At 34.7% G+C, this 27,093-nt stretch overlaps 1 protein-coding gene and 1 long non-coding RNA gene across 6 annotated transcripts in view; one reads left to right on the top strand and one right to left on the bottom strand.

Annotated features, from left to right (window-relative positions):
* Positions 1 to 27,093, bottom strand: part of DMXL2 (Dmx like 2) — a 51,640-nt gene that overhangs the window by 21,891 nt on the left and 2,656 nt on the right. For 4 of the 5 annotated variants that reach the window (XM_085233553.1, XM_085233552.1, XM_085233550.1 and 1 more), the window contains exons 2-22: positions 22,671 to 22,796; positions 20,984 to 21,055; positions 20,266 to 20,344; positions 19,487 to 19,640; positions 18,730 to 18,796; positions 16,753 to 16,931; positions 15,854 to 16,037; positions 14,689 to 14,863; positions 13,593 to 13,829; positions 12,196 to 12,473; positions 11,330 to 12,026; positions 10,032 to 10,153; positions 8,898 to 8,987; positions 6,914 to 7,031; positions 6,114 to 6,233; positions 5,483 to 5,710; positions 3,038 to 4,717; positions 2,618 to 2,728; positions 1,767 to 1,936; positions 320 to 417; positions 1 to 166 (exon numbers count right to left, since the gene is read on the bottom strand). In XM_085233553.1, the coding sequence (XP_085089679.1) occupies positions 1 to 166; positions 320 to 417; positions 1,767 to 1,936; positions 2,618 to 2,728; positions 3,038 to 4,717; positions 5,483 to 5,710; positions 6,114 to 6,233; positions 6,914 to 7,031; positions 8,898 to 8,987; positions 10,032 to 10,153; positions 11,330 to 12,026; positions 12,196 to 12,473; positions 13,593 to 13,829; positions 14,689 to 14,863; positions 15,854 to 16,037; positions 16,753 to 16,931; positions 18,730 to 18,796; positions 19,487 to 19,640; positions 20,266 to 20,344; positions 20,984 to 21,055; positions 22,671 to 22,796 (5,151 nt within the window). Of the gene's footprint in view, positions 167 to 319; positions 418 to 1,766; positions 1,937 to 2,617; positions 2,729 to 3,037; positions 4,718 to 5,482; positions 5,711 to 6,113; positions 6,234 to 6,913; positions 7,032 to 8,897; positions 8,988 to 10,031; positions 10,154 to 11,329; positions 12,027 to 12,195; positions 12,474 to 13,592; positions 13,830 to 14,688; positions 14,864 to 15,853; positions 16,038 to 16,752; positions 16,932 to 18,729; positions 18,797 to 19,486; positions 19,641 to 20,265; positions 20,345 to 20,983; positions 21,056 to 22,670; positions 22,797 to 27,093 lie in introns of those variants that run through there. The other variant, XM_085233554.1, reaches the window with a different exon arrangement.
* Positions 76 to 27,093, top strand: LOC146543551 (uncharacterized). Its single transcript, XR_014885753.1, has 7 exons — positions 76 to 185; positions 3,069 to 3,194; positions 3,335 to 5,665; positions 7,479 to 13,286; positions 14,698 to 16,010; positions 18,738 to 18,826; positions 21,619 to 27,093. It is a non-coding gene; the product is annotated as an uncharacterized LOC146543551 (long non-coding RNA).

Raw genomic sequence — 27,093 nt, forward strand, 5'->3', positions numbered from 1 at the left:
CTCTATAGCATCTTTCAGTGAACCTGCTAGCAAGAAGAATGCAGCTGATTGTTCAAAGCGTTGTTTTCCCAACAGAGCAAAAGCATTTTTTAAAGCAGCTTTTCGCCATCTGTCTTCACTGAAGTTGTGGCTGAAGAAAGCAGTCATCTTTTCATCATGCTGAGACCTGCATAAAGAAATGCAAGGTACACAAGTTTTTATTACATAGCCTTAGGATACAATCACTTGAATAGCACCAATTAAACTCTAATCCTGAATGAGTTCTGTTTTGCATTCCTGGTTCAAATATAATTTAATCAAACTTACAGTCAGAACTCACCTAAATAGCCCCCACACCACTGCCTTTTTCTTCATAGCAAGGTAAAAAAGTGCAGCATCTAAGGCATCGTTGTTCCTCTGGAATGAAGCTTTTGCAACCTGTAGTAAGCAAAACCTACTATTACTACTGAAAATATAAAGCCTTGCTTTTAGCTTAAGAACATATGTTCTCTGCTGGGAGGATGCTCTGGGTGACTGCGTTATTTATATAAAGCAACAGTAATTTCTTACTGAATGACTTGCAGAAATTAATTTATTGACAGGGGACAACAGTTCATTACACTGTTAATGTTCCTATGGTTCAGAGAAAAACAGCATACTGCACATATTAATGCCCTTCCCCAGCAGGATATTACAACTGCGCAAATAAAAATATTTTTTCTCAAAAGTGTTACAGTAGCTCATAGTATTAGGTGAAGTTCTTCTCATGATCAATTATTTACAAATTTGCAAGCTAATACAAATATTTCTTTAGTGACCATTTTGGGTGTTTTTCTGTGTAGGACTCAAGAGATGGAATCGCGTCAGATTTGGATGAGCAATGTAATTAAGTTTCAACAAATATCCTGCAGCTTTTTAAAAATTTAGTTTTACAACACATGACTTAGAAATTCAGTAAACTATCAAATATTTCTGTTCCACAAACGTCTGAGAGGCTACATTATTTGTTGTAATTCAAAGCAAGGAGTAATAATAAACCAAATCCATCAAACTTGGTAAGAAAGCTGAAATTTTTATTAAAGTAAGAATTTAAATCTCATTGGTACCTACAGAAAACATTATAAAATAATATCTGAAACAAATACTGCATGTTATCTATTATTAGAGCTCCCATAAAAATTGCTTGAAAATGAGATCTGACGCTACTTTGTGTTTGTATCATATAGGTTTGCATTTCTTTAAAACAGTACTTCTGACTCTTCAAGAGTCAAATCTGAGCTCACTTGTAGTTCTCTAGTATGCCATAATCTAAAAACAACTGAATTTACAAGATTAAGTTTTATAGATTTTTTTACTAATAGTCTTTAAGAAATTAAGAATTAAGAAATAAGAATTTAAGAATTAAGAAATAGTTATTTCTTAAATAAGACCCACATCTGAACTCAAAATATAATTCCTTGTTTAATCTATTGATATGTGCTGCCACATATCTAAAGAGAAATGATTCTTCACAAAATAGAGTAATGCAATGTTAAACATATAAAATATAGGGGAAAAGATTAAATGCTTCAAAAATGGCTTTTTCCTAGCTCAAACATATTGCATGAACACTACTGATTTATAAGCCAGAACTGCCAACATCATCTGACAGTACTGCTATTTGGAAGCTGGCTATATTAAAAAAAAAGTAGTTAGCCTTCCAGCTGGGCTAGACTACAAGAGAATCTGCACAAGTTACCTTTTTTGTTAAGGCATAACTAACAGCATATAATTATAATTTAGAATACCTTCTCAATGCATCTTCGGAGTGTGTTGATATTCCTGACCCACCAACCTATACCCATAGCTCTTAATTCAGACCACTGTGGGTCTCCCTTCTGGATAGCAGGGATCATGTTGATCAGCTCCTCCTCAGCCTCAGAATGAAAAGCCCATGCAAAATGACAAGTAGATAGGCCTAAACAGTAACATAATAAAATCCAGAAGATTAGTACTCATTAATAAACAAATGGAATACATCAGAGATGCAAAATGGAACCTCTGCAGAGTGTTGGTAGAGAGGGATGTTTGTTGACAGGAAGTAGAGGTGTTCAAGGTGAAGTCAAAACATCTCCCAGTGTATGTCCTCTCTTCAATGCTTCTATTCTTTTCCAGCACCCCAATCATATATATACTACAGTTTTATATGGTGTAAAACGGCAGGAAAAACATTATCTCAGAGGCAGACTCATTCTGGGCTGGAAAACTTTCTGTACACTGTTGAGGTGGTAACTGCTTTTCTTTCCTGTTGTGTATTTCACAACACTTACTCAGAAGGAAAAAAAACACCTGTGATGAAAATGATAAAATTATCTTATAGGGGAAATAGAAAGCATGCTTCCGTAAAGCAGTACTTTCATTCCTCCAACATAAACAAAGCAACATATAATCAGTCAGTACGTCATCTGTTTGGAGAAATTGTTCGTGCTCAAATGGAATAGCACAGAGTCTGTCTTCTATTTTAGAGCTCTATATTTTCTCTACATGCAGTGCATGCAGGGGAGCATGCACTTTGCAAATTAAGGGCCTTCAAAGAATAGCTGTTATCCTGTCAGCTCAGCTGGATCAAATGAAAGTAATACCACATTCTAAAAATTACCTTGGTGAAGAAGCTGAACTCGATATAGTGGTGGGAGTGATGTCAGAAGGCAGGTGTGCAAGCGCATAGCCAACAGATATCGTAAGCCACATTCATCTAAGGTATCTCTTCCTGTAAAATGTAAAGCACTGACTTTTGAATATGGCAGTGACTACACAGGACATGTATATGATTTAAAGGCATGCATATGACTTATAGTATGCAGTATCTAACGAATGTATCTTTCTAAATTTGCTGTATGAGACAAAGCATTGTGCATGAAAAATAGAGATTTGTATTTAAGTATTCCTTTCTTTGCGATATCAAATCTGAATAACTGATACTAGATTTCAGCTTTGTAATCCCCAAATACTCAAAGACTAACTTTGCCTTAGCTGGGAAGACCATGAATGTCAATTCAATAATATGCCAGTTACTAACCTGAGTAATTCTTATCTCTGTTCTCATCTAGTTCAGTGCTTGTTGTGGCCACAGTGTCTGCCAAAGCTACAAGGAACATCTGCTCTAGTCGAGTGAGGCCTGGCAGACTTGAGTGCATCAGGTGGCTTGAAAGGACGCTGGCGTGTTCTCGGCCAAAGTAAGTTGGACCATACTGTGAGAGATTAATAACTTTAGATTTACTCTCCCTCTTTTCAGGCTCAAAATCAATGAAGTCATCAGTTGTAACAGGCTGAATCTGAAACAGATCTGAGTACTGGTCCTCTGTTTTTTTTTTAGCATCTTCTTCAGAGCCCTGGGGTATTTTAGAAGTTTCTTCAGAAACATACGTTGCATCTTGATCTGCAGCAAGAAGTGCATAAAGTGGCAGTGGAGGAATAGAGTCTATCTCTGTGTAGTCTCGAGTACCATCTTTTCCAGCTGTGATGGTATCCTTTGCAGTACTGCCACTTACACTAATGGTGCGAGAAAGATGGCGTTTAGGACCACTGCCTTCTCCAGCTTCTGTGTCTTTTACTATTGCAACTTCTCCTGCAATACATTTAACTAAATGTGATAGAATGGCTTTGGCTCGGCGAACTTTACCCAGATCCATAAGTTCCAACAGCTGAGTTGGATGATACTGAGGGAGAGTAGGTGAAAGAACATGAGCAGCTTCAAAAAGGCCGCCGTCTTGAATTACAGTTGGAGTGCCAAAAACGTCATCCACAATACCTGCCCCATCAATTATACTAGTCTTCTTTGCTATCAAGCTTGTTTTGAGCGGATCCTGAGTTGCCAAATCTTCAGAAGTAAAAACATCACTTTCACCATCACCAAACTTGACAGTGTGTTTCCACTGTGCGTAAACATGCATTTCACAGTCCATGCCCACCACCAGTATACCATCTCTCACCCAGGAGAGAGAAACAGGCAGTGAAGGAGTGCCATCTACAGATGATACCAAATCAATTGATCTAAGCAAAACCCACTTTGACTTTATACCTTGTTTTATGCTACCACCTAGCGGTAAAGTAATAACAGCTACACCCTCTTTGCTGCTTGCTTGATCTGTTACAATTCCTGAAAGTCTCCCATACATGAAAATATTGGCACCAACTCCAACTGTCAATATATGTGAACCATCTTCTTTTGATACCCAATCCAAATGGACCAAATGCTTGATATTGGGCACCAGGTATTTGTCTTTATTCAGACATGCGTCTGATTTACTGTAAACAAACAAATTACTATCTACACTGACCCTTGAATCAAGCACACTTCCAACTTTAACTAAGTCATCTAGATGAATTGTCTGTTCCAAAACCCATTCTGATCCTCCTGTAGACTCGCACTCAAGTATACAAACATGCATGGAAAATTCTTTTGAAACGTAACCATTATGCTGTACAGGCTGTTTGTAAGCTACTGCAAGACGTCCTGTGTAAGAACAACTAACAGCAACTGGTCTTCCTACTATGGTGACAGTACTGCTGTTGTCTTCTCCTTCATCATTCATTAAAGGCCATTTTCTCCAATGATATGTTTCCCTTTCTTCATTTTTGCTGTTTAGATCTGTCTCTACAGTACACCTCCAGAACCGCACTCTGTTGTCTGAACATGATGTTACTATCAAATAAGGTGCAAGGCAGACTGGGTATATTGATGAAGAGCTCAAGTGACCTGAAATTAGAACAGATAATTGCTAATAGTAACAAAAAGTCAAATGACTATAAAAGACAGCCACAACACTGTCACAACAAAGCACTTTTCGATCTGGTGTTATTTTTGTAATTTGGAGTTAGATAAAAACAAATGTTTTAAGATCAGTGACAGTGTCAGTGGCTTGGGCATTACTAATCATCTGTCAGTTGCAGCACTACTCAAAGAAGATAAAATTTAGCTCAACTAATTTAAAAAATGATTGCTAGAATAATGAGAGGAATACAAATCTTTAATAAGATGAGTTGAAGGACATTAAGATTAGGCTTGTGTAGCATTCAGAAATGAAACCTAAGGGGAGCACAATAGTACTTAAAAATATCTTGAAAAGAAGAAAAGAGAGACAGAAATAAAGGGGGTAAGTACACAAAGTTTAAAAAGAAAAACACAAAAAAACCCCCACTACATACTCATCAGATTAATGCTGACAGGGGATGAAGTGGGTATAAATTGTTCATTAATAAACTAAGTCTAGGAGTTAAATCTCCAAGCATTAGAGCAATAAGTTTTACAAGCAGCTTTGCTTTGGGGGACTTGATACATTTAAAAAAGAGATGATGAGACGTAAGACATTTTGGATTTGAGAGACATGGATACAGAGGTGAGAGAGTCTTTTTAGTTCTAAGTTTCCTTTATCGTTCAATCAAGAGAGTGATAGGGTTAGGGTTACTATCCTATAAACCAGGTGGTAAATCAGTAGATCAATTAGATAGAAAAAAAATGTACCTGCTGAAGGAGTTGCTCTTATTACTTCTACACCAACAGGAAGATCCAATGGTTGGCTATACACAAGTCTGGAGCTCAGAATGAGTTTACTAGCAGTCTGAAGATTAGCAATTGATGAAGATCGTGGAATAGGACTCACGCCAGGTGATAAATCTGGAGAAGAATCTACAGTCTTCTGCTCAGGTATGCTAAGCTTATTCTCCGATAAAGTAGTTTCAGTTGGTTTTGCTATATTGAAAAAAAAAAAGTCATTGAAAACAGTTAAAAAAAACCTGTTTATATGTTAGGACAAAGGATGAATATATTACAATCACACATTTTTCTTAGTTGTGCTTCAGTTATGCAGAAAATAATTATATGTGTTGGCTGCTTTAGTTTTATTGCAAATAATTTTATGTTATGACTGCTCATTATAAGACATCCATAGCATTCTGAAATACTGACAATTTAAAATTAAGAATTCAATGATACATTACTTATCATTTCAACATAATTTTATATTGTCAGTAGTATAGAACACAACCAATGTTTGCATGGAACCTTACTCCTACTGCTTCTAAAACGACAAGATTCAAATTCGTGATACGTCATGATATTTAAAATTAACATCCACCTATAAGAAAATACTCACCTAAACAGGCTTGCACAGATTTGAGATGAAGATGCCACATCTGAAGAACAGAACAGCCAGTGCTATCTTTTTCAATTACTACCAAGTAGAACTTCTCTGAAAAAGGCGGTGGACGATATCCTGTAATTTAAAAACATTGATCAACTGTCATGAAGTTTACATTCAACAATTGATAAAAAAAAACTGATACAATTTTTTTTTTTCTCCTTGAAACAGATTACAAAACGGTCAGTATTAGTAATAACATTTAAATAAATATTTTGTTTGCTCAGATTTATAGAAGAATTAGTAAAATGGAGAAACTAACTTACAGCCAGCCTGAATACTTTTGATTAATTAAATGCATTTGCCTTCTCAGTCAGTTTGAACTACTCTGCTATACTGTAAAAGCTCTTTTCCCTACAAGCCTGCATTCTACCTTTTTTTGTTTTAAATCTAGTACTAAATTCCTAGTTACTTTCTATAGGATTAACTATGAAGATAGATACGTTCATCTTATCACTTGTAACTACATATTAATTCAGGAAATATACTTCTGTTCTACTTTCTATGCATTTTAAAAGATACAGCATTTTGAAAAATGGACCTTGTCATACAAGTTAAAACTCTAAGCAAATAGAATAATTTTACTTAATACTGTTACCATGTAGGCAGTGATTTATATAAGCACCGTCAGTCACACATTTCACTGAATTCAACAGATTCTCCTTAAATTGTATCTAGGATGTGCCTGCTAAATTTTAGTACTGTTCAAGAACAGTTTTGGTACCTACTTCGTAGTACTTATTTTTATGCTATACCTTGTGATGGCTGGAAAAATATCTCTGTTTCCTTCTCTTCCACATCTTCCTTTTGTGGTTTGTATCCCAAAATGAAGTCTTCTTGAAAGACATGAAGCAATTGAGTATTTGAGCCACACTGAAATATTGAGCAGTAGTAATGTTTTCAGAATGGTTTAACAACATTTTGTACTAAAATACTTATTTTGTATAATCTGACTATTGTTAAGGAGGGATCACTTTATAATGATGAAAACCACTTTCTACTAGAAAAACATTTTCGTCTGTACATTGAAACCAGCATGTTTTAGAACCCATTGTTTGTATATTCAAACAGTTTTACTGAGATATACCATGCTAGACTAATTCTGTAATAACATTTTTTCTACAACTATTTAAAGATGATTTTTATTTCTTTAGATGATGAAATGACCACAGTAAAATATCTTAGACTTGTACTACTCCTCTTCAGTGGGAAGATGACTGCAATGAATTAAGAAATCTAAAAAAGGGAAGGAACCTCAGATACTCCTCCTCTCATATCTCAATAGCTGTTGTTCCTTGACAGTAAGTTATTTCCTTGCAGTACCTCGATCTCTCTACAAGGGAGGCTGCTGGGACTGAAATAATTTCCTGCAGACAAAGAAAATGTGTCTCCCAAAGACAATGACAGCAAAATTTTCACATTCCTGAATATCTTCCTTTTCCAGAGAACTATGGAATGGCATCTTCCTCCATACAGGTATTTTTAAAATCCTACTAGATGAAATTAGCAAGAGCTAAGTGACTCAATATAAATGGTGTGTTTCTTAGAGTTTCATCATATACCATTACAACAAAGGAACAAAGGAGGCTAGGAACAAAGGAGGTAGTGAGAGGTTACACAACATTTGTATTATGGGAAAGTCTACAGCCACCACTGTGATCAGGATGCTCTCTAAGAAAACTGGATTAGTGTCTTTTCATAGAAGAGGACCTCTCTCTCCAGAGCTTGTTGCTGCCTTTTCAATTCTAAAGTTCTTCCTAGTTCCAGCCTCACCTTTCTCTTGAATAGATGTACTGATGTCTACATTCATTTTTAAAAAAATAGGAAAAGTGACAAATAAAAACCTAATTATCCTATTTCTGTAGGTGTTGATAAGATCCAAGAATGCTAGTTAAGCTTTATACTGCTCATGTGATAAGAGAGGTTAGAAGCTAAGGAGCTAAGAGAAATAGAAAACATTAAAGGTAATCAGGATGTCTTGATATTGTCTTTCAACAGAGGTCTTGAGAAAAACTGTTTCTTATATCATAATGACGGTTTACAGCCATTTCCTGTATTCCACATATCATTTCATTAAAAAATTGACAAAAATTTTAGAAAAAATATTTTGTACGCCTGAAGTGAAGGTCCCATGTGATTAATAGTTAAAAGACACAGAAGAAGAGAGAAAGAAATATTGAAGAACAGATAAATGCTTATTTACATTTGTCAAATATACCTATATGCCTAGGTAAAACATGATTAAAAAAAAAAAAAAAAAAAAGTCACAGGCTACTACCTAAAGAAACCAGCACTTTTATGAGTAAACTCTTTGTCATTTAAAGTTACGATTCCTACATTTTAGAAGACTTAAGCTCTAGTTTTTATCTTTCGATGTTGCTATTGTTTGTCATTATGTTATGCTGAGTTTCTGAAGGTGACTGTTATTTTTTTTCTTTAAATCTTGATGGGGATAAACCAGCTTTCGGTCAAGTTTATTTTAAACAAGATTCATGCTTAGAAAATATTGTTACACTCTATGGCAATGGACTTTGAGATCCAAGCAGATAAAAGTTGTCTCCTGAAAGTGTTCTGAAAGATCCCGAAAGGTATCTCAACATTCATGGAAATTCATCACTATCATTATCATCATAGAGAAATGTCATTTCTTTTGTGTCTTTTCAATAGATTAGGTTAATTAGTGTACAAAGCTATTAAACACTTTTATGTGATATCCTAAAGAATTAATTATTTATTTACTTTGTTAGTTATTGCATCAAGTTCAATAATGCATCCAGGCCGAGCAGTAGATTGTTGGCTCACAATGTTAAACACTTCCCCGATAAGTTTCTGAAACAAAGCAAAATGAGATGAATTAGTAGATTTTTCCTTCAGACAAAGGAAATTGCAACCATTTACAACAAAATGATCAGTTTTTTTTTTGTTCTTGCCATGAATAGTTAATAGGCTTCTTAGGCTTCTTCCTGTTTTCATTTTGGCAGTTATGGATAATGTGCTTTTCAGAACATTTACACTTCTTTAAGTTGAAACTGTTCACGGGGATAACATACCAATTTATATGGAAAGAAAATGTTGTTTATTTTCAGATTTATCCTTTCATAATAACATAACTCAATATCTGTACCACAAAGAACTCAAATATACTGTTGCACTTTTGTTTAGGGCTTCAGGTTTTGTCACAACACTGAAATAAAAAAAGAATCAGTTCAGGCTATATATAAACTGAACGCACTCTAGGTTATTGCTGGAGCATTCACATTCATTGCTCCTCCAACAGGTTGGTCAGACTGATCAGAATACTGACAGCCGATATTTTTACAGGATAGCTTATAAAATAACAGAAAAATGGCTTATAAAATAACAGAAAAATGGAAACAGGAAAAATGTGCTTGTTTATTCAGTAACAATTAGAAGGGCAGTTTTTACTTTGCTTGAAGTCATAGGAAAGAAAGATAAAAGAACAAAAAATATGAGTCAATACTGCCATTAACAATAACTTGCCCTGATTCCCTTCTATATCAACATTAAGTGTGTGCATGTAAGTCTTGCTCTTCCTTCTTCACCTGCCTAGCTCTCCTGACTTCCCTCTTCTGAGAAGACAAAGAAAGAAATCCCATTTTTTCTTCCCTCCCTTGCTAAAATTTCCCTGTTAGTCATTTTTAGTAGTAATGTATAAAATTGCTGTCTGCTAATGTTTATAGACATTTACAATACATATGTAATTATACAAACTAAAAATTATGACCTTATATGTGCAACAGCACGAAACCTGATGCGCACAAATAAATGAAGACAAACCATTGGAGGGGAAAAAAAAGTTACCTTAATTACTTTTATTTTTAACATTTCAAGCCATTGCTACATAAAACTTACAGATGATTCTGGGTCAGATAGCTCATCCAGAAGCTTTCTTGCATCTACAACAGCTTGGTAGAGCCTCAGGTTTTTGCCATCAGATGCAACAAAACAAGCGCTAGCAGAGTTGCAGTATGTACCTAGTAGAAAAAAAGAAATTGTAGAGCTAAGGAAAAAAATGGGCATCAAATAGCCTCAGGTAGTCATTTATATTCCACTTCACAATATCTGAATGTTTTTAACAATAACTGTTATAAAATATTGAAGTGAAACAAACCCAAGAAATTATGTGGATTAAAACACCAATATTAAGACTTCAAAGTAAGTTTCTGCTCATTTATTTAACTAAGATTCCTCATAAAAGTTGAATAATTCAAGTAAGATTCACTTTTGTATATAAATATTGTTCATAGTTTGCCTAGCAGAATACTGCCATTCCTTAAAGTGAGTATGTTTTTTTCACTGTCAAAGAGAACCTCTGAGGAGGTGCTTGGAACTCTAGCTTCCCCAGGTTATTGGAGATGATTTAAAGTAGTCTAAGGTAAACTGTTCAGAATAGCAGCTTTGCAGGACTCAGACAGCAAAAAAATTTACTGTGTGATTAAAGGCTTTTTTTTCTTTTTAAATCAAAGAAAAGTATGCATTTATTAAGCATAGTTAGTATTTTTGAGGTTGTTCAGTGCCTTTGACACCCATTTAAGAATTGCAAAGGTCAGTCTGGCCTTACTGTAATAAAGTCTCCTAGCATTATTAGTTTAAACTTGAATAATGTTACATTCACAATTTACATTTTTTAGTACTGTCCACAAAGAGAACCACTATTACAACAGCATCTTTATAATTAAAAATAAGTATCTAAGTGGCAGAGTAGATTAACATTTCTAGCAACAATTTTCTTAAATGTAACAGAGAACATCAAAATTTTATACAAAAACTTCCTCCAGGGCATTGCATCTGATGTTGTACATCCTGATCTTTGAAAAAATAGTGTTTGCAGTTTTGTAAAGTAAGTGTAGTTGATTTAAAGTTGCCTACATACTGAGCAATGGGATCACCTTGTTATGAGAGTGATTATTAACTCTAACAAAGAAGTTGCTGCCTATCAGCTGATCCATAGTAACTACAAACTCTTAGCCCACACAAACTATGCTATTTTGAAGTAGCTTAGCCTCAAATGGAGTAAGAATGCCCATTGGCACATACAAGGAAACTGCTGAGAAGTACAAAACTCCAAATATAACAGTAATTTATTTTTAAAAATAAATTCTAAGGCTACCAGTGTTAATTTTACATGAGATCATGCTAAGAGTACTTACCAAGGCAATAGCTAGGAATAAGTGTGGGAAGCCAGGCTACATTGGAGAAAGCAGAAGTATGAAGAGAGTTGATTCGGGCCAACTCAGACACTCCTCCAGTGTATGACAAAGGTCCTATTGGGTCTACACGCCACAGAATCAGCTCACTGTAGATTGCATTTGGGTCATGAAATGTACGAGTTGCTGCATTTTTAAGTTGTTGCCGAGAAGAACCTTTCAGATGTTTACTCGGATCCATTACTCTGCTTATTCTGCCAGAGCCGTGAGAACTGTCTGATTCCGGAGTTAATAGAGCATTATGATGAGAAGATGTTAACAGTAATGGTAAAACAGAATGGCAAGCTAGATCATTAAGATGAAAACGGTGCCCACAGTACCTAAATTTATGTGATACAGTTAGCACAGTAGTGAAAGCTGATTTATCAGCAAAAGTAACTGCCCACTGATTTAGAGAGCCATCTATATGCTTGGAAATCATCATTACTATGGGAGAAATTATATTCACGTTTGTACTGCTCTGGGTAAAGCCTGGTCCTCTATTCTCTAGAGTTTTATCTGAAAAGTCCATTGTCTTCTGATGTACAGCATTACTGGTATCTTTTAATAAGACAGGACAAGCATACATCATAATATTTTTGCTAAGGGAACTAGCGTCTCCTGATGGAAATGCAACAGGAATCCTAGAAGAAAATGAAACCTGGAAAAAAGAAAAAAAATTAGAATATAACAACTCAGTGCAAGTCTAAATACATGTTAGATGTCACACAAAATGCTTATAAGTAAATTCATTCTGATGACCAGATTTAAATAGCAGGAACACAATGACTTCATTGGATCGTAATAAACCAATTTCAAATATACAACACCTGAACTTGGCGAAAGATGCCTGGAGTGTATTCATCTAAATACTTCACATGCCATAGCAGAAAGGTACCATCGACAGGATGAATGGTAAAAAGCATATCAGGATTTCTGTTCCATTCAGTCAGCAGCAACTCAATTTTCCGATCTAACAGAACTGTTGGAAGAGGCATCCGCAGGCTTCCTCGTAGAGATGTTTTGGGGCTTCCCTCTCGTTCTCCATCTTCATGTTCTGAAGAGCCTGTACCAGTCCCTGTCTCTGATTCTCTATCTATAGACAAGTCTGCAACAGAAATGTGTTTTATCCATTTCAAATATTTTCCCACCATTGTTTCTATTCCAAACAAGAAAACATTTTAAAATCTGTTGACAGCACTACCTCATAAGAACATTCATGCAAACTGAGGGTAAAAATATCTGTCTGCTCCATTTATTGCTCCTAATTAGTAATAATGAATACAGTCATCAAAACTGAGATACTTAGAATCTTATCCTGTCTACGATTATTACGATTATTCTGTTCAATTACATAAAATCAGATATTTAGTATTAATGCTGGTTTCACATTTAGTATATTTATTTCTGTTTAAAAGGTTATCATGAACTATGTGGTATATGATCACTGATGAAGTAGCATGTACAGTCAGAATTATGACAAAATAAATTGCATTAACCTAGATTTTAAGAACCCAAGAATTATAAATGACAATATTTCATTATTAGTTTACCCTCAGTATTAACTCTTACTTGTTTAGGCAGAAAAGTTTTTATTAGTCCATGTTGTTAGATAATTATTTATTCTTAACTTTGAGGAGACAAGGGAAAATAAATTTTTGGAATTTTAAATAAATAGGGTTTGTAATCTTTAATCAGCAATGTGAAGTCTTTTCAGCAGAACATGTTTTCCAAAATTAATTTCACAGTATGTCCCTCTGGTCCTTTGTGAACAGCTACAACTGGGATCGCTGGATGCTGTAAGGTTTAAGTTGCAATGCTTACACTGGACAGAGTGCAGTTTCATTCAAGTGGAACAATGTCCAACCCTCCTTAAGCCTGCCATCAAATCGTTCTTCATTACTGACAACCAGACTGTATGGTAAATCAAGAACAAGTCTTAGACTTTATTTCCTAACTATGAAGCATTTCCAAAACAGATATGAAAAACAAAGCAACCCTTTTTTTCACTGCATCAATCATTATTGCCTTCCAATAGGGGATATTTCATTAAGTTTTTCATGCCACCTAAATATTTGAGGAGGCAAAATTGTAGCTATATTTATTTACTTTAGGTTAATAACAAAATATAACTTCTGATTCTTGTGCTAAATATTTGCATCAATTACTGCACTAAATAAATGTGTTTCAAAATTATTCTTGTGCTATAGATCTCAAGACTACTAACCATGGTCTAATTTCATGCGCAAACCTCTCTCTTTTTCTTCTATTTCTTCTTGCTCTTCAACCTCAACATCATCAAAATCTTCTTGTAGTTGTTGTTCAGAAAGTTTTCTTAGATGCTGCATAAATACTTCAATAGATGATGTAAAATTAAATTCCTTATTATTCAACCAATGAACCACGAAACCTCCATTGCCTTCATCTGTATTAAAAGCTGTTCCAGCCAAAACGGATGGAATATCTGTGGATAGTTGTAAATAAGTCAAAAAGCTGTATCTTAAATCTACATAAATGTATATATACTTATACAATACAGAGATTTCTTGATTGAACATTTAATTCATTCTTGATAGAAAATAATTTGTGCCTATAAGTTTAGGAAAAGTAAGATTCATATCAAGTTCCTACATATGAATTAAAAACAATAAAAATACAGTTTAACATTAATGAAGTAACAAATTGTGATGAGAATAGTAACTGGTATTTACTAGGTCTAATTGCAGTTTCATAAATTGCAGTGTTGTCACTTCACCTACTGACTTTAGGTAAAGTAGTACCTTTAATCTTTTTCTTCTACAAAAAACAAAGTGGTTTTATCCTAAAAAAAGTATTGTACAACTTTTCTTCATTCTGTATATTCTGTAGTTAAAGTACTTCATTTTTCATATACTGTTGCCTCCCTAAACCCAACAATCAAGCATGAAGCAGACTTGAAATTTAGGTTGTGAAGTTTCTTTTACCATCTGATATGCAAAAATAAATTTAATTTGGATTTTAAGAATGCTGAAAGTTTTGGGCAACTGGCTGTAGGTGTCCCTGCTTAAGCAGAGGGACAAGATTATCTCCAGAGGTCTCTTTCAACCACAACTATTCTGTCAGTCTGATTTTTTGGGAAAAAATTAATAAGTAATTAAAATATTCAGACCAATTTGTTTACAAAATTCTAGGCCAAATAAAAGAGTTATGAGATAATATTCTTCCTATGAATACCTTGTATTCAAAGACACATAACAAAGAACATGGACCTCAGACCCCTCTGTTTATTTTTTCCATTTTGTTCAAATCTATTATTAACAATTTGATAAATGGTTGCATTTTACCTGTATTAGGGTTGATGCTTGCGGCTATGTGGAAGTGACCAAGTGCATTTGCATGATGTGAAATGTGACGCTGAACTTCATGAGTACCCTGCTGATCTGGCAATACATCTGTGTGGGTAACAAGAACGGAAGACCTCCTTTGTCCTTTTCTCATATTTTTCAAGTGGTGAATTGTCTGGTACAGTTAGAAAAAACAATTTAAGAAACACTAAAAAAATTAAGATATAAATATTTATGTAAAACCTAAAGTTTTAAAATTTCCTTCTCCCTAGGAAGTGAAGACTAATTTCAAAAAGATTACTTCGTTTCAGAGGAGATTAATAAAGCTCATGCGTATGAGTTCTGACTGAAGACAAAGTTCTTTTAGCAGTCTCTTGAAAGGTCCTTACATTATCTGCTTCAAAGACAAAAAAAAATTCCAACTATTTTGTGTAACATTCATGAAAAAGATTATTACAGTCTAAAAGCAGAAATAGTTGTAAAGCAATTTTATAATGAATTATTTTTATGCAACTAAAAATTAGTGAGAGTACGTGGAGAGTGCAGCTTATTCAGTAGCCTGAAACATAGTTGGTTCCACCCTCTCTGTGTATTGTCAGTCATGATATATAAGAATTAAGAACTTCACCTGATCGTTATGTTCTACAAATGAGTGGTGTTTTTGTTTGGTTTTGTTTTCACACTGACAGGTTTTCTTTTCCTATAAACATAATATAACATTCCTATAAACATATAAACTGCATATGACTGCCACTGAAACTTAGAGCCTAAAATTTTTATAATTCTGGAAATGCAATTATCTACTCAGATGTCTAAAGTAAAGTGTGCTTACTGCTTCTACTGTTTTTTTTTAACTACAGACTTTCAGACCCAGTCAAAACGAAACCATCTTACTATTCCATGTTAGTCATGGTTTCTCCTCAACACTTTTAGTTAGCTATGGAAAAAGTAGACTGAAATTTAAGAACGTGTAATTTAGGTGCAGAACTACAAACCTCTTATTTCTTCAATGATTAATAATATACTTCTATAAATAATTCAGACTATTCTGCTACGCTTATAAGAACTAAATAATACACCATCTTAGATGTGCATAGTTTAAATTTTCTAGAAAATGTTTACAAGTTTTAACAATGCTGAAATACAAAATTCACAAATATTGTACCTCAAGTGCATGCTGTATTCTGTCTTTGTGCTTTCCAGATTGAGAAATGGTGCTGCTAATGCTGGAAGTGCTAGTTTCACATATCTGCTCACCCAGAAGAGTATCTTCTGGTAACAGTGTCTCTGCCCACAGTCGACAGATGCCATCAAGACATGATGTGAGTAACACATTGCAGACTAAGCCCCTAAAGAAAAACATATCAAAAGTATTACCCAATATAGTTAAATTGTGAATAAAGACAAAACAAAGATCAGGAGAACATATATGAGTATTTAGCAGTCATCATTACTTCATCCAAATTTCTACCTCTCCCTCTAAACTAAAGGGTTAAATATTACAAAGGTAGTGATTTTCAACATGCTGACAGATAAACTCATAACTTATTAGCAAAAGTGCATGTGTACATGGAGTGGTTATTATTTGATAAATGCAACAGTTACTATAAAACTGCAATTATGGAACTTTCAAAGTTATTGTTTTGTTGGATAATGTGAAGAATGCATACATTTTTACTAAATCCTGAAAAGTGAATCAAACAATGAATTAAACAGCAGCATATACAACAAGGTTCAGAAAAAATCTTACTGCTAACTGTTTAAAGAAAAAATTTTATTTCTGATGTCACAATGTCTGGCAGAACTTGAAAAGCTCAGACCATATTTTAGAATAAGTCTCTCCTATTAACGTGACTATAATTGTTGTAATAAGGAATGGGTGTCTTCATATATGCTGGATATGTTCAATTTCTTCAAAGTATAAGCAGTGAAATTGAACTATGTTCTCATGGCCAAACTTTAAGCAGTGTGTTAAAAAACAAAACAATACAAAAAACCACAACAATTTGGTCAAATATTTGCTTGCTGGTTTGTTGGTTGTCTTAAAAATTAAATCTTTCAAACCTGGGCATGTACTTGCTAATATTACGCCATGAAAATCCTGTTACTGCTCGAGGATGAGCTAAATAGGCAAATGAGAAGTTGACAACCCCTGAGCATTTCTTCTTCTCTTCGTTCTCTTGGGGCAGAAGAGATGACTTCCAACCAGTTATAGGATACCAAACCTTTAAGAGGCAATCATCCTAGGTAAAGCAGCAAAATAACATGGGATTAGCTAGCTATAAGTGAAAAAAGTCAGAAAAAGAAAATACTAAAATGGTACGAGACTGCTGTTCAGTACCTTTCATGAATACTCAATCTATGCCCCGGAACTATTTGCAGTTTTGCAGACAACCCGTTCCTGGGACCAGAAATTTCACTGATAGTAATCCTGGAATGAGTTGCAGGACTGAATAAATATTCTGCTAGGAACACACCACTCCCAGAAGTAATTTTTCTTCCAGTCCATTTGTCCCCCTACATTCCTCTTGGTTCTCTTTGCATTTTTTGCATATTACATATGTGTGCTTAAATCCCACAACCATTCCTCTGCAAAATGAAAGCCAGAAACAGGCTGCCACTCCCAGCACAATATTAAACTCATTACCAGTCAATTTCTCCCTTAGGAAAATTTCTGCTTTAAGTCCCTGGGGGTTCCCATGCACAGGATGGAAAAGCACTGTACATACAGTGGGAAGCACTGTATCTGCTGAGCATGGGCACATGAATGACGAGTGGCTGCACAATACAACCCTTCCCTCCACTAGCAGAACATGTGCTACCTTTCCTATTTGAATGGGTACTACTGATGTAGTTCACTGAAACAAAAGTGAATTGCTGTTGCAGCAATACTCCAAATGCTGATAAGTGGGACTGGAGTATGACTACACTGATGTGAACTAAGGCAACATTACTAGGATGACCACGATACACTGTATACACTTGTGCAATACATCCTTGGATTTCAGCACTGGAGATGAAGTGTAGATACACAATAAACAAATAAATTACAAATCTCTGGGAGCTCTTATGTATTTCCTGTCAAACATGTAAAAGGCAGTATCTGACCAGACTCTACAAGAAAGTTTGAGAGACAGCGCTGTTAAAAATTATGATGAAATTGTGAAGGAACTAAGATGAATCTGTCCTACAAACAGGAAATAATCACTGGAACCATCTGCCTCACATGCTTAGCCAAATTCTTAACTGTACAAAACTAAATTCATGGAAAACAGAAGCATGGAGCAAAACAAAAGTAACTAGAATGACTTTAGATGTAATATTTTTAAGTTGTCGTTATTAGATTTTTAGTCATAAAGTAATGACAGCTTGTGATTCCATTGTCCTCTTTAATAAGTCTAAGAAGATAAAGATTTCTAAAATTCCCATATAATTTGACCAACATTAGCACAAGCAATAAATGCCCAACTATCCAGACTCTCAAAACTCAAATGAGAGGGTAACATTAAAGAGAATTATTAGTTGAAAACTTAGTTTGAATAACAATTTGACAAAAAATATGACAAATGGAATTAGAAGTTAAGAACTGATAACCAAACACAGACTTCACTGTAAACAGAAAATCTTTGTTTGTACACTGATATGCACATTACACCTGCTTAAATGCGTATGTTTTTCATCATGATCTAATATTTATCCTAATTATTTCAAATAAAGGATGAAAAAATTGTTTACGCACATCTGAAAGTTCATCTAAGTGTACTTTATCTAAAATACAACTGAGTCTGTATCACTGTCACTGTATTTTCAGGACAATTCTGAAGTATTCAGTAACAGTAAACAGCTAAATCAAATTTCTTGTTGTTGAAATTCATGGAATTACATGAAAACAGAGCATTATACAGAAGATGATTACTTAGCTCAGACTACAGTAGAATACATGGCTATAGGACCATTCTATATTACTTATTTTCTTCTGTCAAAAAAAAGGAACACAACTGAAGAGCTTATTTTGTTTGTTGTTGTTTTTGTTGTTCTTACCTTCCCAGCTGTTGCAAAGTATTCACCATCAGGAGACCATGCCATCAAATGTACTGATACTGCAGTCCTAAAGAACACAAGAGCAAAGTTTTAAAATGTAAGTAAAGTCTGTTTATTCTACAGTATTACTCCATGTATATTTAGTTAATTCAATGTTAATGTCGTTATTTAATTAAACTATATTTGGATTTTATAGTTGTTGTTTTAAGCATATGGCAGAAGCGTAAGAAGTATTTGCTACAAGAAAAACATAGTATTTAGTATTTTCATATAGTTTTCTTTAGAGAAAAACAGCACATTAAAAAATCAATTGTTTTAAGTATGGTAAGCCTAGGCTAGATCTAATGAGATCATGGAAGTGAAGTTTGTTCCACTTGCTTTTCTACTCCCAGAGGCCAAGACAAATGATAGGAAGGCATCAAACAGCTCTCATCTTGATCAGCATTGCATGTCTGCTTGCTGCTGCTCCTCTGTCACATCCAATATCTCAGCACTACTTTCAAAGGATGAGAAGACAGGGACAATTTATACGTATTGCCAGGGCTATAGTTAAGCCTTTGATATGTACTGGGTGACTGAAGATCACCTGAAAAAATGAGTTTTTTTTTTTTTTTGGAGTAACTTCCATTGTTTGAATTTTATGATAGTTTAAGCTTATTTAAAAGATTATTTTAAAATATATTTTTGGAGAGAAGATAGGGTTTGATATATGAGTTGGCATTGCAATCCTTCTTAAAATGAGAACTATCTCACTCACTTGCACTGCCAGACACATTTCCAGTCATTCAGGACTGGGAGAACTTTATCATCTTTCATCTGATTATCAGGATCATCTTCATCTTCTTCTAGAATGTCACTAGATGGTGGAGCCCACAGTTGCAAATAGTCAGTTGCTGTCAGCAGCCTGTTACCTGAATATGAGTAACATTAAAGACGTGAAACCAAACTGATACATGCATAATGATGTTTAATGTCTGTCATCATATTTTGATGAAAATAATTAAAAACAGGTTGAACATTCAACTTTATAAAGTCCGTTTTAAATATGAAAGGGTATTCAATCATATTAACATCTGTTTTTATCAAAATATTTTGAATTTATAATGCCTTTCAAGAAAAACTGTTAGTATTTTGATGTTTTTAAGATGACTTTGAATGACAGTTTTTAAGAATTACCTTTGAAGGTACTGAACAGCCATTAATATCTTAGATAATGCACACTGTCAGATATCTTATCAATATCTCTCTCTTGGTAGAGTTTTATTATAAGTCAACAATATATTTAAATGATTATTAGTGGTAATTTAAGGCAGTTATCAACTTAACACTGTGATTCCCAAACTAAGATCTTACATAAAGCACTCAAATACTTGGCATAGCATCTTCACAAACGCATTTTATCTGATGCTAAGCTGCCAAGAATGGATCATCTAAAATGTTTGTATTCATGCTCCCACTTCATTTCAATAAAAATAATTTATGTACAAGTTTTCTAACTACAAACATTAAACAAATGCATCACAAATCTCACATTACCTTGAGGATCCCAGGCTAGGTTGTAAGTCATGGAACTGAGAAAAAACTGCCCCGTTTTAAGCCACTGACACTTTAGCTGCTGCAGTTCAAAAAAGCGTAAAAATTAATTTTAACATCAACAGCAATGGTGTTTGTATTTATTTCTCACTAAGTTGTTACAAATGAAGTCAGGACCCAGTGGCAGACTGTGGAATCTAGCTTGAATAATTTCAACTGTTTTATAAAAATTAAACACATCACAGAGTCACATCACACACAAATGAATCTGTAGATTGCTATAAGCTAGTTACATCACACATTTGTAACAAAATAAGGAATGGCAGTACAGATGCAATAGATCACAAAACCCACTTGTGAATACAATTAACATGACGTTTGGCCATGACTGTGCTGTTTAAACTAGCTTGGATACACAAGTCCAAGTCCTATTTCTTATTACAGACCTGGCATGTCAATTTAAAGAAATATGAGCTGACTGCTATGTCACTCTTGCATCAAATCTTGCTGTGAACTTGAGAAAATTGCAATCCCCAGTTCTGTTTGTACAATGGAAGATCCTTCTCATCCATTATTATTTTATCTTTTATTATTATTATCCATTACTATGGATGTTGTGAAATGTGTATCCAGTAGTCTTTTGTGTGCCAGTTTAATAAGTGACAGACATACTTTTCCTTCAGAACCTAAAATGAATTACAATCATGAAATATATACTTACACTATTTCTTTTATGAGAATTTATACCAAGTGGTTCAAAAATGCAAACAGCGTTTCCATACGATGCTGCAATCTGGAAAAAAACCCCAAAGATTCAAGATATAATGTTAGGAGAGAAGCCTAACTGCTCTACAATCTTTGAAAAAATCTAAAGAATTTCCACAGTACTACTTCAATGTACAGATATTCAACAAGTAAAATGAATACAAATGTTATTCAGAGTATTATACAAATACTTTCTATAGGAAGATCAGAAATGCATTCCTTTGAACTAGCCCATCTTCAAGATTTTAACTGTAAGTATGGAAGATATTTTATTCAGTGGGATGAACACAGTCAATCAGATCTAATACATACTTCTAAGGCAACTACTGTTAATGCATAAGGGAAAGCTGATATCTTACTACTTCTGCTCATTTTCCCTACTTTACAACTAACTAATGAATTAATTATTAGTGTCTGGATCTCAGTGTGACCCCATGTTCCATTTTGTACCACTAAATAATAATTACTAGAAAAGGGGAAGAAATTGGATTCCATTTTGAATAGTTAAATACATTGTCAGAGAAGATAAATAGTAATGGAAAAACTGAAGTTTTTCTACCACTCAATTTCCTTCACCTACTTGTTTTACAGAAACCTTCCATGTACACAATGGCCTTTTTTAGGAATTTATCTAGTAATACCCCAATACTCAAATGCTCGTAAGTACTTTTGACAATCATTTAACTGTTTTCTTGCATAAAAGATTTTTAAAAGAACAACTGTTTAAAGTTCCTCCCATTCTCTTCGACGCAGAAATGAAATAAAAGTTTCACCACATTTCTTATGAAATCTTACTTCCTCTTCACATGATGGGGAGAAAATTAAAATAAACACCAAACCAAAAAAGAATGGACTTTAAGTTCAGAGTCCCAAATGCAGAACCCTGCAGAGGTTCACAGTGCTCTTGCAGAAGCCACCTGTGCAAGATGGAATATCTCTTCCCACTGGGCCTGCATGGCTGAAGTGCAGGGCCCTCTACAGCTATAATTTGCCTGAATTGGTAACAGTGGTAGGCAAATACAACTGATAAGCAAAATTTGTGTTCAGTGCTCTACAATACTTCATAGAAAGGTTTCATTTTTTTTCATGGCAATCTAGACTGTCTGTTTAGCATTGTGTGGGGACTGAAAATAAAGCCACATAGCCAGTCAAGGGCCACACAGTTATGACAGCTCATATTGCAGCACTTTGAAACACTGTAAACGTGCCTGAGCTTTTCTGAAAAAAAAACAAAGAACCTTTAATTTATTTATGTTTCATATATTATTTATCCCTGCCATGTTTTGCTATATGCAAACAGAAAACTATTGGATCATAGAAGCAGGAAATTTAATACCATTGCTATACTGCAATTAATATATCTTTCCACATTTTGAGAGGTTTGTTACTGCACATGTTGGAAAGGTATAAAATCCATTGTTACCACATAACTCCTGCCTTCTCCCTGCACCACAACCTAAATTTTTCAAAAATGAACTGTACTAAAACAATCCCCTGAATGGTGCTGAAAATCACAGATCAGTAAAAATCTTTGTCATTTAATTAACTCAGTAAAAACATTAATGTTTTGTGTTGAATTGTTTGAGTATCCTTTTTCTTTAGGCCTATATAAAAACGAAAAATAAAAAAAACCCAATCCTTACCCTGCCTTGTCGCTGGGAGCACTCCACACAACTGACCTGAATGTTTCCATGTTTAGCACCAGGAATAATTTGTACACATTCAAAGTCATTTGCCAGAATAACAATGTCACAACCAGAACCATATGCCTGAAACGATTTTTAAAAGAAATACAAATTATAATTTATTAAGAAACAAACAAGCAAGCAACTAAATCATTAAAAAAGTCAACTAAATCATTATTAGAATTATGTTTTGAAAAATGTAAAAATCTCAATTTAAACAAGTGATGGAGCTTATGTTGCTATGTAGAGAGTTCACTCCTCATCAACTTGGTAGCAACAGCAGGATAATCAAGAAGTACAAATCAACTCCTAGGAGTTACTCTGGCTTCCAGATTAGGAACGATTATCAGGAGGGAAAAGGAATTTGAGCAGACAATGCCAATATCTGAAGAATTTACAGTTGGGGATGGTTACGTCCTTCTGCAAGCAGATGTGAATGTATTGAGGTTTGACTGCTCTATGCACTAAGTGTGCAATACAGGAATACTGTCTTCTTGCTTTAGAGTTCTGGGCTTTTGCATTTATTGGACAGCAGAGTATAACATGCATTGATAAATAATGTCAAATATCAGATGCTGATGGTATTATACTAGAAATGTTCATTCTACTGTCAGGGAAAAAAATTCTCCACGATGAGAAGATATGCATATTTTTAATCTTCTCTCCAGCGTTTTGGGAAATGGAGGAAAATTCTGTTTGTCTGCAGTGACCACATTGCTGATTTCCATGTTAGACTTTCCTGCCAAAAAAAGAAAGCAGAGCCCAAGATGTTTCTGTCATGTAATGCTCCTGAATATCAGTGAAAGCCTACTTAAAACAGGAACAATTCTACTCTTCTCGGATTTTAAATCTGTTGTTGTTGTTGTTGTTACAAAGTTCCAGAGGCAGAAGCAATGAGACAGAACTGATTTCAAAATGAAATAGAAAAGCACGCCTTAAATTTTCCCAGGTTTAAATCCTGGTAAAAAGAAACGGTAAGAAAACTTACTCCAAAAATTCAAGTCTGTGTGTTCTTTCACTTAAAAAAATTGTGCTGAACTTTAATGGAAGTTCATCCTGCTGTCACCATTCCACCCCCTTTAAAAAGAACATCAAATGTCGCTTTTCCAAAAGGATCCCATTTCTGCATTTCTCTGGGTTTTAAAATAATGCTTGTTACAATACTGCAAAATGAAGATTTGTCCTGGGTATATGTTGTATCTCATAGATAAACACAGTATCTCATAGTATCTCATAGACAAACTACAGTATAAACAATGTAAGAATAATTTATAGTGCAGTGATAGCGTGCAGCACTTGTTTTTGGCAGAATAAACACTATGTCTGCCAACCTTTCACCTGTTCCTGTGCACTAGAATACTCTAAGCCCCATAATTGCTGCAGATGATCTGCTGTATTGAAGTCCCACATACAAGCACAGAAATCCCTTTCTTCCATAAATCTACTAACAAGCTTTTTTACTTTTAAAGTAAATAAAAGTCACAGTAGGAGGCTTCTTTTCTTAAAGGAAAATTTCCACTGATTTTAATACAGCAGACCAACATTTTATAGTTGAATTAAGCAGGAACGTGCCTGTTCTCAGCAGTCAGTGCCAGATGCTATAAAATCACTTTGTCAGTTTAACCTGCCTCTTGCTTTTCTCACTATAATTTCTAAATTACTGAGTCCTACCCCTCACTTTTGAGGTCAGTCATTTTAAAGGCTATCTAGGTGAGTATTTCTATAGGTTTCCAAGATTAATGCCTGTTGCTGGTCACTGTAAGGTAACGGTGTAGGAAAACCACTGGAACTAGAGAAGTCTACAAGATCTCTCAATCTCACATGTTTACTTCTGATCTTTCTGGGAAGGAACAATGAAAATCTGAAGAAAAAAGGCTGAATTTAGTGAAAGTATAGTCACTGCTAAAGACAGGAAGGGAACAGCAACATAAATAGAAAAAGCAGATACTCAGACTGTAGAAATTTTTAATCTATCTCATGTTAATTTCTATCTGATTTACAGACCTTTAAACTTTTTCTTGTGCTAACATTTCCCTCAAACCTTGTGTTGCTTGCAGTACGGAAAAGATTTAGTTTTAACTTTTTTGAGCGAGAGCTCTGAAAAAATTTGCTCCTCCAGCTGTCAAACAGTTGGGCCTGCTAAAGAATCTTAACACGTGGCTCTTCAGACTTGTGGAATTCTGGATGGTTGTTTCTAAGGGAAAGCATTGTGGGATTTCATCAGAGAATATTATGTCTCCCAGCTTGAGAACTGGCAAATCTACAAAGAAAAATGTCACAACTTGAGAAGTGGAACTATGATAAAATGTTTTACTGTTAGTTTTTCTGAAGCCTAGAAAATCATTGTTTCTATAAATGACCTTTCTGCTACCACAATATTTAAAGTAAGTGGTTATACATGTCCTTGGAAAGAAACTACTAATGAAATGATAATTCCAGGTTCCTCTTTTTCTTTTTAAAGCATCTGCAATTTCTCGCTCCACAGGACATCTACCAGCACAGTCATTAACTGAGAATATGTTTATAGATTTTACAGTCTGAAGATAGTTAGGGGGTCAGTAACTACACCGCTTGCAAACACCTGATTTTGTGAGTACTACTGTCACTGCTCTAAATACAAGCTCTTGACATGGTCTTGTATAATGTCGTCCCCTTGCTAAATACCTACCTGTACATGAGAATACACATTTTACCTGTAGATGCAGCAATTAAATGTCCTAAGTAGTTCTGCAACTGTGTAGTCGCATCCGAAAATTAGAACTGGGTACACAAAGCCTAGACTGAAAGATTTCCAAGGCCTCGGCACAAAAATGAGGCAATGCAGCGTTGTCTTTCTGAGTCCTCGAAGCTACAGCTGTTGTTCTGGGAAGCTCTGAGGAACTGATACTGAGGTATCAGTATACTGCAAGCAGGAAGGAGGGGGGAACCAACTGCTAAAAGGTGGTTAGAGGGAGATTATCTGTGTAAGAAAATACCTTAAGCTTCTTTGTGACTAGGCCTTACACCCTGTCTGGAAGGGAACAAATTATTACAGAAGTTGAATATAATTATTTGCAGAAAGTGGGAGTGAGAGAGATTTGAGATACTGAAGTAACTTCTGGCACTGAACAGAAAAATCTTTCTGCTTTATTGTTGCTCAACTTCTCATACTGTGGCAAAACAAACTCCATGAGTGGTGTGGAAAGCTGGGCCGTTCAGCAAACATTCACAAGTAGGGTGAAGAAGATGAAGACTGTGCTATGAAAGCCCACAGGAAGACAGGAGAACAAAAGCAGGTCCTGGAGTTCCAATATTTTATTCACAATTCGAATATTCACCAACAGTTGAATCTCCTGCTTCAAAGGGTAAGCAATTAAAACAGAAAAGATTCATTTTCAGTTTTTTGTCCATCAGTCTGCCTCCTAAATTACTAATACCAACAAACTAAGGGACAAGATTTAACATGTTGTTTGATACATTAAGAAAAAAAAAGGCATTGGTCCACTTGAAATAAGATCATAAACTCTGTAAATACCTTATTTTTTTTTCATTGTTGGTTTGATAATTTGACTTGAAAGAGATACAGACACATGCCTCAGAAATAACACAGAGAAAGGAAAAGACTTTTCATCTTCAGTTATGCTTACTGTTGTTGAACATTCATGCCTGTGTGTGTATAGTTGATAATGGACAAACCAGAAAAGTCTTAATGCTTTTGTATGTCTGTTTGCCCTGTGAAGGAAGAGATTTAGTATGGTTTTTTTTTTTTTTTTTTTTTAATGCTTAGTTTCCCCTCTCCAGTTCCCTCTCCCCAGCTGTTATTATTGCAACAAAAGAACTTTTTGCTGGTTAATTTTAACATTTAGCATTTTTATAGAATTAACTAAAAAGGTGGTTAATAAGCAAAAGGGTGTTCTACGGAAGAAGGTTCTTTTATTTTTCTTAAACAATCATCAAGACATAGAGATCTTATCCTAAGTGAAATCTTACTACTGTTTCTTCTGTTTCTCCTCTTTGCCTATGTGTGGAACTGCACCTAAGCGTCCTCTGTGAGTCCATGGGAGACCTCAGCACTTTCCCTGCAGATATCAGCCTGCAGCTCTGGGTTCTTCGAGGAAGCACTCTTGGTTCTGAGGTCATTTTCTTAGTGTTGATATTTATTTTGAGAAAGTCTCTTGTTTCCTGAAGTTCTTTGGAAGTGTATTTGCTATAAAACTTCAGTAGTACACTATATCACCACTTTTAAGAGAAGGCACACCCTCATTTGAAAATGTGTTCACTTTTTTACATTTACACTGTCCACGTTTTTCAAAACAGAAGAGATCAATATATTTTCCCGTACTGAAAGGTATTTCTACATAATCACCTTGTACTGGCTAAATACAAGCTTCCCATTTGATTA

The sequence above is a fragment of the Meleagris gallopavo genome, chromosome 12, assembly GCF_905368555.1.
Source record: "Meleagris gallopavo chromosome 12, MGAL_WU_HG_1.1, whole genome shotgun sequence".
In the NCBI taxonomy this organism is placed as follows: domain Eukaryota; kingdom Metazoa; phylum Chordata; class Aves; order Galliformes; family Phasianidae; genus Meleagris; species Meleagris gallopavo.